Raw genomic sequence first — 14,440 nt, forward strand, 5'->3', positions numbered from 1 at the left:
TTCAATGTTTTCAGGCAAGAAGAGGAGCGAGGCCGTGTATACAACTACATGAATGCTGTTGAGAGAGATTTGGCAGCCTTAAGGCAAGGGATGGGACTGAGTAGAAGGTCCTCGACTTCTTCTGAGCCAACCCCTACAGTAAAAACCCTCATCAAGTCCTTCGACAGTGCATCTCAAGGTAATTGTGCTAGGGGCATGAGTCATATTAACCTACCATATGTACTGTGGTCTAGTTTGATATTCTTTACCATCTTGGTCTCTTAGTCTCATCAACTTTCATATAATATTAATGAATTAGTCTTAATATAAGGTGAACTTTAATAGGAGATTTGGGATCTATTCAGCTTCAAAGGTGTTGGTCTCAGACTCCACCTTAACCTTATGCAGAAATGTGTCTTTTCTCCCTAGGTGGATCATGCATACTCCTGTGACTTTGAATATTCTCTCTGTGCTTAAAAATTTTCAGATGTATATAACTTTAGCTCTTTTCCTTCCTCTGATCTCTCCCAGTCTTGTCTCTCCATATGCCTACCTAACACTGACACTCAGTGTCTCCTAGACATCTTATGTCCATAACCAAATCCTGTCTCCCAACTGCAGTCTTTCCCCATGTGTAAATGGCAGCACATTCCACCCAGTTGATTAAACCAGAAATCTAGGAATCTTTATAAATCTTCCTTCTTCTCCATCCCCACATCTAATCCATTATCAGTAAGTCCTATTGATCCTGCCTCCAACATGGACATCTTTGCTCTGTCTGCTTCTCTCCAGCTCTAGGGGCACAGTCTTTAGTTCAAGCTACCGTCAACTACTGATTTTAGTAACCTCCTAATTAGTCTTCCTTTTTCATTTCATGATAGATCTTTTCTTGCTTAAACCTTTAATTGCTTTATTATAGTTGGAATGAAATTCCTATCCACAGTGCCTGTGTGGTCTGACCCCTGCCTACCTCTTACCTCAGTCGAACCACTCTTCCCCTGCCCTCTAAGTCTAACTACACTCACTGTACTTCAGGTTCTGAAACAAGCTGGGCTCAATGTCACACAAGTTCTGCTCTGTGCCCGGAAGATCTCCCTCCCCACCTTCAAATGACTGGCTCGTTTTCATCTTTCTAACCTCCTTAGCTCTGGGAAAGGGAAAGAGATGTTGGGGTTTTTTTTTTAAACAACTAATTATGATATGTCCTAAAGCTTAAATTTCCATGTAGAAATTCATTAAACTTTGTGTCAGGCCACTGAAATCTGTATTCTCATTATACACAAATGAGTTTTCTTTGACTTAAAAGTAGAGCAGAAATCACGTGTGTACTCATACACGTGGTTGGTATAGACATTGTGCAGGCACTTAGGCAATATCTTCCAATTTAAAATGCCACATTCACAGACCCTGAAGTTCTTATACATAATACTGGCACAAGTGTATAAAGATACACACACACACACACACACACACACATACAGTTTTCAATATAGCATTGTTTGAAGAAAAAAAAAAAAGGAAAACCTGGAAATTACTCAAATGCTCATTAAAAGAATTAAGACAATTATGACCCGATGTGATACAGTGGAGTACTATACATCTTTTAATAAGGATGAGATAGATCTTAAAGTACCAATGTTAAAACATGTCTGAAATCTTTTATATGAGTGTGACACCTGATCAGTTGCTTTGCAGTCCTTTATAGTGAGTTGCACACCAGAGTGCATGCACAGTATGATCTTATTTGGGTTTTTGAAAGTACATAGTTAAATGTATTTGCATTAAAAAAAAGTGCAAGAAAGTCACATTCAGAGCTGTTGTTAGTTGCTACCTCTGATATGATGGTAAGAGGAAAGGAGATCTTTAAAAAATATATACTTCTAAAATAAAATGATAGTGGGATGTATACACTAAATTAAAATTGTGCAACTATTCAAAATATTAATAAAATAGGCTTTAATGAAAGAAAAACACATCTGCTTCTATACTGATTTTTTTTAAAAAGCAAATATGTTGTTTTGTAATAAAATGCATCTAAATGACCCAGCAATTTCACTTCTAGTTATATATTCAAAATATTTGAAAATAGATATTCAGACAAGTACTTGTACATGAATGTACACAGCAGCACTATTCACAATAGCCAAGACGTGGAAGCGACCTAAGTGTCCATGCACTGGTTGAATGGCTAAACAAAGTGTAATATATTTATACAGTATTATTTAGTCTTAAGAAGGAATGAAGAATTCATACATGTTACAACACAGATGAACCTTTACACTATGCTAAGTGAAAGAAGCCAGACACAACAGGCCACATGTTGTAGATTCTATATATGTGAACTACGCACAGTCGGTCAATCCATAGAGACAGAAAGCAAGTTGGTGATTGCCAGGGGCTGCAGGGAGGGGTAGCTGGGGAGTGACTGCTTAACAGGTACTGGATTTCCTTTTAGGGTGATGAAAATATTTTGGAACTAGGTACAGGTGATGGTCACACAATATTGTGAGGGTACTAAATGCCACTGAATTGTACAATTTTAAATGGTTGACTTTATGTTATGTGAATTTTATCTAAGTAAAAATGAATACATTGTAAACTCCAATGAGGGTCATAAATTGTATTTGTGTGAGTTATTCACTGTCTAGCAATAGGTAGATTGTAAAAGAATATATCAAAAGATATCAATTCTTAATATGAGTACTTGGCTGCATAGAAAAGTTCAGTGATCTGCTTCCTGTTGCTATGCTCTGTGATGTGCCTGAGTTCATTTGCATGTCCGATTTTGAATTTAATTCAGCTTCAAGTAAATAACCATTTTTATGTGGCCTTTACCAGAATCTGTGCTAAGTCCAAGTATCTAGAAATAATTAATTAGAAAAAATAAACTGCTTTTGAGCAGTTCAGTCTAGAGAGGGAAACTAATATGCAGACAAATAATAACACATTCCTGCATTAAATACAAATCAGGAAATACATGTGAATGAAGTGATTAACTCTGTAGGTAGAAGTGAAGATGAATGAGCAGGAGTTGACCATTCTTTCATTTAATACACGGTTATTGAACGTCTACTATGTGCCAAGCTTCTTACCTGCTGCAGTTACAGAAATACTCCTCTTGGGGTTTTTTTTGTACTTGGATTTCATTGGTTTATGGAGCACTTTAACCACATAATGTAACTAAATAGTAAAAATTAAATGACTGGTGTAACTAGTGTTGGGAATAAGCACAACTGTTCTCAGGAAACAGTTCACCTAGTGAGAGGAAAAGCATTTGCGTGCTGGGGCATGGCTGTGTACGTTCAGCATAGGTGAAGCATCAGCCAAGACAGTTTCCAGGGGGATTCAAGAGCACTGGTTAATCTGGTGAATATGTAAGTGGAGACCATTTAGGAAAGCTTTTATTGCACTGTGATGCATTCATTATTTGCTTGCTTGTTTATTTTTGTAGTACCAAACCCTGCTGCAGCTACAATTCCTCGAACACCTCTGAGTCCAAGTCCTATGAAAACCCCTCCTGCAGCAGCTGTATCTCCTATGCAGGTAAGTGCCTGGGACCATGGAAACCCCTGGAGGCCTCAGAATCTGAAAGTTAAGTCCTTGTCTTCAAAATTATTTACACACAGGTCAGGTGGGCAAATAGCTACCTCATGAGGGATGTATTTAGGATATATTTTCTAAAATACTGTGGATATCCTTAGTTGAGAAAAATTTTGTTGTCCTGAAAAAGTCTAACAATTATGATAGTTAACATCAAGTGAATACTTATTATGTGCTCTACACTGTTACTGAATGCTCAATAATGTTAACTCATGTAATTCTTAGAACTCTGTTGTGTATTAGGTACTATTCTTATCCCGATTTTTCACATATGTAAACTGAGGCCCAGAAGGGTTAAGTAGCTTGCTCGGGTTTATACAATTAAGAAGTGGTAGAGCTGGGATTGGAACCTGTGCAGTCTGGCTTCAGAGCCTATGCACTAAGACACCTCTCTAAGTATGTAGTTGGTATGTCTCAGCCTCTGCTGCATAGCAAATCGCTTGCAAATTTAGTGGCTTAAAATAGCAATTTTATTATTTTTTACATTTCTCTGGTTTGACTAAGCAATTCTTTGCTGGTTTTGCCTGTGTTCACTCCTGCAACTGCACTCACCCAGACTGTGGGCTGGGCCTGGGCTCAGCATGATGCCAGGATGTTCTGTCCATGAGATTTTTCTTCTCAGGCTCCTTCACTCCATGGTATCTCTAGCTCCACGAGAATGAAAATAGAAGTTAGCAAAGCATTTTAAGACCTAGGCTTGGAACTTGGACACTGTCATTTCTGTCCCACTCTTGTGGTCCAAGCATGTCATAGGACCAGCTCTGATTCTGCACAAGGCATGATTTCAGAGAAGCATGATTCATTGGGGGACATTTTGTAACATTCTTGCACAAGGGTGTTACTGATCCATTATAAACATTTCAGAAGTTGTTCTTCCTTGCCATTGTGGAAATGTAGACCAGAATCAGGACAGATGGTTGTTAGTCTGAAGCGCTCAAGATGCCCTCTCATTTTGCCCTTTATTCAACTTTTGGAAAGTGTGGCTGAGGTGGAGTACTTCCACATAGGTGAGAAGAGTAGCCAAAGGAAAAATGGGCTAAAAACTACTGTACTGTGATATGGGGAACTTTGGCTGTACCTCTTCCCTAAAATATTATAGAATTTGGGAGCATTTTCTTTCTGAGTTGATACTGTTGTGCTATGTGTTTCGTAAGTGAATTTTTTAACTTTCTCTTTGTAAAATTTAGGGTAAAAGTGTGCTCCCTCTGTATTTGTAATGTTGCAAGTTAGTGGTTTTAAATTTGCATGTTTGTACAAAATGTTATGGCTGACTTTAAAAGGAAGGCAGAGGGAATTCCATATTCCACCTACAGCTTTAATGCTTTTTATATACTTTCTATTAATCAAACTTTTCCCAAAGATCTGGAGATATATATAAAAGCAAAATAAAGGTGCCAAATATTAATAAACTTCAAATAAGATGTTTCTCTAAGGAGTGTTTATCAGTTGAAGTTTAATGTACAAGGCATCACTTTGTAAATCTTTATAAACTTAAGAAACCTCATTTTGGTAATTTGATATAAGCTAATAATTACAAGCTACATTTAGTAGCTTTTTAGTAGCTTTTTACCACATGTTCAGTTAGTACAGTGCTTCTCAAACCTAATCGCATATAAAGACCACGTGGAGGGTTTTTAACACACAAATTCCCTGGACTCATCCTAGTGAACCAGAATCTCTAGGGACTGGGGCCCAAGATTGGGGCTGTTAGTTTTTCCAGAACTCCCTGGCTAGGAATTCTCCTTCTGGCCATGAAGGGATAACAGAGGCTGGATTATTACAGATAACTAAAAAGCTGGACAAAATATACGCAGCAATTATTTTTAGACATTGTGCAAAAAGCAGTAGAAGACTGTGATCCCTGAAAAAAAGTTAAGGGCCGGCCCTGTGGCTCACTTGGGAGAGTGTGGCGCTGGTAGCGCCAAGGCCCTGGGTTCGGATCCTATATAGGGATGGCCGGTGCCCTCACTGGCTGAGCGTGGTGCAGACGACACCGTGCAGAGGATTGTGATCCCCTTACCGGTCAGAAAAACGAAAACAAAACAAAACAAAAAAGTTAAGAAATGGTGTAAGTCCTACTATGGCCCACAGTCTTTTCCTAGAGGCAATTTCCACATGGTGGTGCACAGAAGATGAACCCACAGGGAGCAGGAAAGGAGAAACCAATGGGAGCTGAGGAGACACAAATCAATGTTCAGGGAGAATGAGACTGCTGGAATTTGTAGGGCAGAGTACCTGGGAGGAGTACTACATAGAGAGCTACATAGAGAAAGTGGTTCAGAAATCTACATATCGGGAACCTCTTTGAGTCTTTGCCTGAATGCCAGTGTGTACATGCATAGAATGAGACCTCACAAGACTGGGCAAGAACAATTTCCCAGGAGCAGATACAGGGAAAGATCAGACACTTCCCATAAGCCCACCCAGGGCAGGGAATCATTTGAGTTCCCACCAGCCACTGTGGAGAAAACTCCTTGAATAGATGGAACATTCAGTAGAGACCCCTAAAGGGCCATATCTAAAAGTGGAACTAAATAGCCCTAGGGTGAATTCTATCCTAGATCTGCCTTAAAAGACTTAAAAATAAGCTTCTAAAGGACTGTAAGTAATTGTGATCCATAGGTAACTGTGGTAGGCAGCCTCTAAAATGCTTCTCAGTGATCCTCACCTCCTGATAGATACTCCTTGGGTAATCTCCTATTGAATGTTGGTTGGACTTCATAATTTGCTTCTAATGAACAGAATATGGCAGAAATGATGGGATGTCACTTCCAAGACAAAGTTATAAAAACTTTTTCAAGAGAAAGTTATAAAAACTTGAGTGTCCTCTCTTGCTGTCTCTTAGATCCACTCACTCTGGGGGAACCCAGTTGCCATGTTGTGAGCCAACTCTCTGGAGAGGCCCACATAAGTAAGCTTGGAGGCAGATTTTCCGACGCTTGCCAACCACCATGTAGATTAGCCTGGAAGCAGATCTTAACCCCAATCTGTCCTCAAGATAACTGCAGCCCCTGCTGACAGCTTGATTGTTTCCTCGTGAGAGGCCTTGAGCTAGGGTCACCGAGCTGAGTTTTCTGATCCGTAGAAATTATGAGATCATAAATGTTTTTTAAGCCACTAAAATTTGGGGGGTAATTTGTCATGCAGCATAGATAACTAATATAGTAGCTTACTTACCTGCCAGAACAAAGTCTGATCTTTAAAGGAATACGACAAAATACCAGACTCAGTATTAGAAAATCCACAGTCTGGCATGTAACAAAAAATTACTAGACAATGAAGCAGCAAGAAAATGTGATCTGTAACTAGGAGAAAAATCAGTCAGTAGATGCAGACCTGGAAAGGATAGAAATGATGGAATTAGCACACATTAATATGCTCTCCATGCTTGAGGATGTATAGGGAAACATGCACATAATGAAGAGAGAAGTGGAAGATATGAGAAAGAACAGAGGAAAAGATCAGTACATTTGAAGACATAGCAGTAGAACATATCCATAATGACTCAAAGAAGAAAAAAGACTGGGAAAAAATGAGCTGAGCCTCTGACTTGTGGGATAAAAACAAGTGGTCTTACATACCTGGAATTTCAGTTCAAGGAAAAAAGGGGGTGTGTGTCAGAAAAAAAATTTGAAGAAATAATAGCCAAACTTTATCCACATTTTATTGAAATTATACACTCAGATCCAAGAAAATCAGCAAACCCAAGCAAGATAAACATAAACATGCATGCATGCCTCACACCAAGGCACTGCTGAAAACTGGTGATGATGATGAACTATTAACAATAGCCAGGTAAGAATTAACACAGACTTCTAGTTAGAAACTATGCAAGTCAGAAGATGATGGAATGACATTTCCAAATGCTGAAAGAACAGCTGTCAATTTAGAATTGAATATCTTCCCCCAAAAAAGGTAAAATTAAAATTTGTTAGACAAACAAAAGCTGAGGGAATTCATCATCTGCAGACCATTGGGGGAAAATGGATAAAGAGTACTTAGGACTTCTCTGTAGTGTCTCTGCAACTTTCCATAACTATTTCAAAGTAAAAGTTTAATATAAAAAACCTTCCTACAAAAGCAAAACTTAGGCCCATGTGATTTTACTAGTGAATTCAATCAAATCTTTGTGGGAGATATAAATTCTACACAAACTCTTTCAGAAAACATAAGAGAAAGAAGACTTCCCAGTTTATTTTTTGAGGACAGCATTCCTTGATAGCAAAGCCAGATACACATTACCAAAAAAAATTGCTAACTGGTGTCCCTCATGAATACAGATACAAGCTTTAGAGAACATATTAACAAATTAAATACAGCAACGTATAAAGATGATAATCCACCATTACCATGTGTGGTTTATCCCAGGAACGCAAGGTTAAAATTTACCTCAAAAGAATAAAGGAGAAAAAAAAGACATTAATCTCAATATCTGTAGAGAAAAATTCTACAAAACTTCGCATGTATTCATGGTAAAAACTCTCAGCAAACTAGAAATAGAAGGGAATTTCTTCAACCTACTAAAGGGGATCTCTGGAAAGTCTACAGCTAACATCATACTTAATGGAGAGACTGAGTGCTTTGCCTCTAGGATTGGGAATAAGGCAAGGGTATCCACTCTCACTACTTTTTTTATTTTGCTGGACCTCCTGCACTGTGCGGTAAGGCCCTTCTTCACCCCTGCAAAAAAAATGGAAGATAAAGTTTAGAAATGTAGAAGTTAAACTGTCATTATTTGCAGATGACATGGTCACTCATGTAGAAAATTTTAAAGAATCCGCAAAAAAGCTTGAGTTGAGCAGTGTTACAGGATATCAGGACACTATACAAAAATCTTTTGTATTTCTGTATACTAGCGCGGACAATTTGAAATTGAAGTACTTAGCAATAAATTTAACAAAATGTGTGTAAGACCTGCACAATGAGGGGGAAAGGTGAGTGTGACTATACAAAAGGGCCGCAGGCAGGATCCTTGTGGTGATGGAAGTGTTTTGTATCTTGATTATATCAATTTCAGTATCCTGTGGTTGTGGTTCTGCTGTAGATTTACAAGGTATTACTACTGGAAGAAACAGCAATGAGCACACAGGATCTCTCTATATTATTTCTTACAAACAACTGCATGTGAATCTACAGTTACCTCATAATAAGTTTAATTTTTTAAAAAGTATATCAGTCACATTTTATGCTTGTAGTATGTATGTGTTACAACCTTACTATAGCAGTATGGAAGGAATTATGCAAATTCATAGCTAAATATTTACTCTCTGCAACATTTACTTTCTTCGTGAATCCCAACACTAGATTTAACCTAATTTTGATACTGTTTATCTTATGATTTCAGAGACATTCCATAAGTGGACCAGTCTCAACATCCAAACCTCTGACGGCCCTGTCAGATAAGAGAACAAACTATGGGGAAATCCCTGTTCAAGGTACATCTAATATGTCACAACATTTCATTTTTTTTGTTAATTTTTGGATTGTTCTGGCTTCTTTGTTGAACTAAATTGTTATTTTCTTTACTTTTGACATTATTTCAGCGAGTCTGGTATACATCTTTACCAGAAGTTTATTATATGTCTTGAGTGGGGAAATTAGTTATTAAGTGCATCTTTTACAACAACTCTCTCATAACATTATAATAGGTAATAGAGAGTACAGACCGTTGCTAGGCACTATCGTCACAGTTCTTCATGGGATATGAATTATTGTCATTTCCATTTTACAGACAATAAAAATGGGGCTTTGTGAAGCTAAATAATTTAACTCAAGTTAACATAGTTAATGAACAGAAGCCCCAGGAAGCCTTACTCCAGAGCTCATTCTTTGGATCTCTTCACTGTATATTGTTGTTCATAGAAGAAGCCGAGACTCTGGAAGGTGAGGCTTTGGAGCCCTTGGGAAGGGGCTTGCCTGTTTTCACACAGCTCTTGATTGTAGAGCCAGCACCAGAATCCAAGTCTCCCTCCTTTTGAGGTCTGGGCTCCTCTTATCTCACAATGCCTCTTCATGTATGGCACTGGTGTGCATTGGAAAGATGGCTGTGGCATCAGGTCATGGCACTGGGAAAGGCAGCACTTCATTTGAGATGGGTGTGGGGATGCTGCCCAGGTGTGCATGTCACTCTGGGCTCTAGGGCTCATCTTTGCTGATCCAGCCCTCTCATCTCTGTGCCCTCTGAATTCTCTCTATTGTGGAAGTTAGGCTCTGTGGGTGGGGCTGCAAGGTTTCAACAGGTGTGGGTAAGAAATAAGACTTGTGAGAAGTATTCAATTAAAGAACCAAGAGGGACTGGCTCCATAAGCTCCATATAGCACCAGTGCCTGAAAAGTTTGGGTTGGTGATTGAATGTCTTGAGTGTTTGGATAAACTGGTAATGTACTCATTTAGGGACAATGGGGCACAAGATGGTGCTGCTGCTGCTACCTTCCCTGCCCTAAGACTTGACTTCCACCCCTGCTTCTTGGCTTCTGGTTCCTTCATCAGTCATAACCCGAACTCTTTTCTTCCTTCAGAAGGTTTTGCTATGGGAACAAATAGTGGGATGTTTAAAGTCTCCTTGACCTGAACACTCTGTATCTCTCCTTTCTCTCTTTACATCCCACCTCTCAGATGGATCCACAAAGGATATATGTGTTTGTTGTGCCAAGATCATCAGCTTTATCATGGCCTGGCTAGTGACCCCTTTGATGGTATTTCTTCATTTGTAAATTGGGAATAATAATGAATATCTAACTTACAGGTTCTTAAATTTCATTCTTCCTAGGCGCTCTTAAACCCTGCAGTCAGACTTTCACCCTTACATTCCATCAAAGCAGCTGTTGTCGAGGTGGTCAGTGACTGTTACCAACTGTCAGTGACAGTCGCCAATCCAGTCAGTTCTCAGTCCTGATCTGATGTGAACTGATCTGTGCATCATTTGGCACTGTCGAGCACTCCCTCTTCTGCGGTGTTGTTTTTGGTTTCCCCAGCACCAAACTCTTGTGTCTTCTCTCTCCCAGGCTGCTCCTCCTTCATCTCCTGTGCTGGCTCCTCTCTTCTCCCTGGACTTGTAAACGGTGGTGTGGCTCAGAGCTCAGTGCCAAGGACTATCAAATTTGTATCTCCAGCCCGTTCCTCTCCTTTGCCTCTAGACTCATATATCCAGTTGCCCACTTAACATCTCCATTTCAATAATTGAATTTTCTAAGACTGTGCAGGACAGGATTTCCTTCATTTCCCAAACTTTTTCTGTGTGTAATCTGCCTTCCCTATCCCGATTATTGGCAATTTCCTCCTCCAGAAACCTTAGAGTCATTCTTAGACCTTCTTTATCTTAGGTCTGTTAATTGCTTAAGAAAACCCATTGGCTCTACTTCCAAATGTCCAAGTAGCTGGCAAGTTAGCTCAGTTGTTTAGAGCGCAGCCTTATAACCCAAACTATGACCAGAATCAGAGTATCGCTCTTCCCTCTACTGTCACCTCCATGGTCTAAGCCACCATCATCTCTCACCTGGATTCTGGCAAGATTCCTAATTTCTCTCACAGTCTGTGCTAGTATACTCAGAATCTTTCAGTGGTCCCTGTTTCTTTCAGAGGGAGCGCCAGAATTCTCAGTGTTGTCCACACCCTTCCAGCCTGGCCTCAGTTGCCTCTCTGGCCTTATCACTTTCACTCCCTGCCTAGCCACATGGGCTTCCTGGCTGTCCCCAGGCATACTGCTGACTTAGAAATCTTGCACTGGCTCTTCCTCTGCTGGAACACTCTTCCCTGATGTCCACATGGCCCTTTCCTGCCTTCCTTTAAGGCTTTGCTCCAATCGCACCTCCTCAGTGAGGCCCTCGGCACCACATTTAAAGTTGTAGACTATTCCCTCCTCCCACATGCCTCTTTCCCTGCTTGCTCTCCTTATCACTTGTCCCCTTCTAACATCCCATATAGTTTGTGTATGATTTTTATTGTCTTTTCCCTATTCCGCTAGATCATAAGGCCCATGGGACAGGATTTGTATCTGTTTTGTTCATCAAGACATCCTTGAGCACCTGTAGAAGTACCGCACTCCTGATAAAAACTTGTGAGATGAGTGAATAAGAGAGTTAAAGCCTGTGAAGTGCTTAGCATAAATTTTAGTCCATAGTAAATGTTCACTGTTAGATTTTGTTACTATATGTGTGAACTTTTTCTTAGTAGCACAAGTGTCTGAGAATGATGGCTCTTAATGGTCCACAAGTAAAACATTTTAGGCAACTGAGTTCTGTAGGATTTTGCTTTGCTGTCAGCAAATAGCTATGAGTAAGCATCCACCCAGGTTGTGTTCTGGGCATCTTTAAAAAGCTGCATGCGTTGAGGGCAGAGATAGAAACCAAGGGCTCAGGAGCACCTCTGCTCTGCTGCCTGGTACATGTGCCCTAGTTCTATTGATTCAGTTAGCCTTTTGACCTGCAGTCTGTGCCAAGTGCAGTCAGAGATAGAAGCCAGGGATGCCATGACCTCTAAGAGTATTTGTACCCTTGTGCTGGTGCCCAGAGCCCTGAGTCTACCCTGGTCAAAGCAGTGTGTTGCAAGCCTGAGAATGCCTGGTGGATAGACCCTCATCTGGGGGCACTGAGGTACCTTGGGCACCAGAGTATACCAAGTCCCCACATCCCAGGTGGACTCTGAGGAGTTTGGGGTGCTCCAGTGAGAAATGGCTCGGGCCTTACTAAACTTCCTGAGCCCAGGCTGAAGCCACCCCTCAGGGCCTTCTTCATCTTCCACTGGTGCTTTCCAGACTCATCTTGATCAGATCACAGCGGGGTGAAGTTTAACAGGGGAAACAAGAACCAGTCAAAATATGGAATTCTATTTTCACAAGCACCCCAAGTGACTCTTAGGAAAGGGCAAATTTGGGAAACTGGGTGAAGATTATTATTTAGTTATTTCTGTTACCTTGGGTTTTGTGGGTGGGGAATGAGTATGGAAAGTCTGGGGCCAAGGTTATTGATGACACATACTAAATGCATTAAGATTCTGTTCCTGTCTCTCTTCATTTTATTATCTGGCGATGTATCAAATGATAGTGCCATTGGGCAGTCTGTGTTAACTCTGGTCTTGTTCTCCACTTCAGGCTGTCATGCCTTAATGGGGCTTGGTTGAAATATTGCAAATACAGGAGAGAGGAGAAGGGAACCCCTTATAAAACTAAGAACAACCAAGTGATTCTTAGCCATAAGAAGCCACTGTGGTTATCCAAACTGTGATAAGAGAGTAGGATTTCCAGCTGTGTCTTGAATTGCTTTTCTTCCTTGATTGTCTCTTCAATCTTTGCATAAACCAAAATATACAGTCTGTAATTTTCACTTTTAAAGGTTCAGTGGCTTCATTACTAAAATTTTAAAAGATGCTACTTCTTGTTCTCCTTATATTTAAATGAATTTATTTTTTTCCATTTAAGTATTTTATAATAGGTGTGGTTTTTTGATTTGTTTATTATATTTTTAGCATCATGCCTGGATGTCAGTTTCAAGAAAATGTTTCAGACCAGAGAAATCTTATTATAAATAGACTAATCAAGTGGCTATGATCATGACCAGTGCCACCTCAGTGAATCTATGTAGACAATATGTGAATTAGTATTTGTGGCCTAGGCAGAAAGGCATAGATTTGCTACCAGGTACATGGATACAAGTAGTTGAAAAGGTCTTTACAGTCTTCACTTGCACAGTGATCTAACGAAGTCCAGAATGTTAGGGAAAACCTTTACTGGCTGGTGTAAAAGGTCGAGAAGCCTGGGGTTGCCCCAGTATCAGCATGATATTATTATGTTGCTCATCAGCTCAGACATGTAGATATCTTAGGGAGTTGATTACTCCAAGCCTAGTCAAGGTCTGTAAGGAAATTCATACCATTATTATCTCTCTGAGTTGTATTTCTTGGGACTAGAGTTGTAAAATTTTTTTAAAAACTTAAGTATTTTTTAAAAATTGATTTATGTTAAGGTTACATATAATAAATGGATATAAAGTTAAGAGGTTTTACTGGAAAGCCAAACCTTTGTTAAAAATTATTACTTCTTTTAAGTTAAAAACAAAACAAAACTGTTAAAGTTTCATGGTAGTTTTTTTTTTTTTTTTTTTTTTTTTTTAACCCCAAAGCGTAGATCTGAATGAGTTTCTGGCTCAGCCCTAGATCCAGCCCTGGCTGTGAAATTCCCAGGATAAATTGAGATAGAAATCCTACTCTCTTTTACTGTCTACTGTCTATTCACTTCTAAGGGATTCTTTTCCCTTTTTTCTTCTCTTCTCTGTGATTCTTGGGATTTGTCTTGATAAAAATTAACGTATCTAACACCAAGGTTCAAGATTCAGATTGTGGTACTGGCCAGCTGCTGAAAAAAATTTTAAAGCAAAGACAAAAAACTATCAAAAATTAAAGTATCTAGGCTCCCGTTTTTTCCCAATAAATAGTGATGAAAAGTTTCAAACATATAGAAGAGTTGAAAGAAATTGTATGGTGAATATCCATATACTCACTGCCTAGATTCTCTAGCATTTTGCTATAATTGCTTTATCACAAAGCAAGTTGCAATCAGTACATATCAACCTGCATATTTATTTGAAATGTTCTCTCTCTGTGTCTTCAAATTCTTTCTTTCAAAATAAGTTTAGACTTACAGAAGAGTTGCTAAAACATTAGCATAAAATATTATCATTCCCTTGTACCCTTCACCCAGATTCCCTCGTGAACATCCTACATAACCATAGAACAATTATCACAAGTGAGAAATTAATATCAGTAAAATATTATTAACTAACCTACAGAATTTATTTGCATTTTACCAGTTTTTCCACCGATGTCCTTTTCCTACTCCAGAATCAAATCCAGGATCCCACTTTCCTTT

The 14,440-nt window shown here is 39.3% G+C and overlaps 1 protein-coding gene across 7 annotated transcripts in view; it reads left to right on the top strand.

The window, feature by feature from the left end:
• Positions 1–14,440, top strand: part of SPECC1L (sperm antigen with calponin homology and coiled-coil domains 1 like) — a 138,896-nt gene that overhangs the window by 69,331 nt on the left and 55,125 nt on the right. For all 7 annotated transcript variants that reach the window (XM_063085323.1, XM_063085326.1, XM_063085324.1 and 4 more), the window contains 3 exons: positions 15–178; positions 3,431–3,522; positions 8,924–9,014. In XM_063085323.1, the coding sequence (XP_062941393.1) occupies positions 15–178; positions 3,431–3,522; positions 8,924–9,014 (347 nt within the window). The remainder of the gene's footprint in view (positions 1–14; positions 179–3,430; positions 3,523–8,923; positions 9,015–14,440) is intronic.

Source organism: Cynocephalus volans, chromosome 2, assembly GCF_027409185.1.
Source record: "Cynocephalus volans isolate mCynVol1 chromosome 2, mCynVol1.pri, whole genome shotgun sequence".
Classification (NCBI taxonomy): Eukaryota; Metazoa; Chordata; class Mammalia; order Dermoptera; family Cynocephalidae; genus Cynocephalus; species Cynocephalus volans.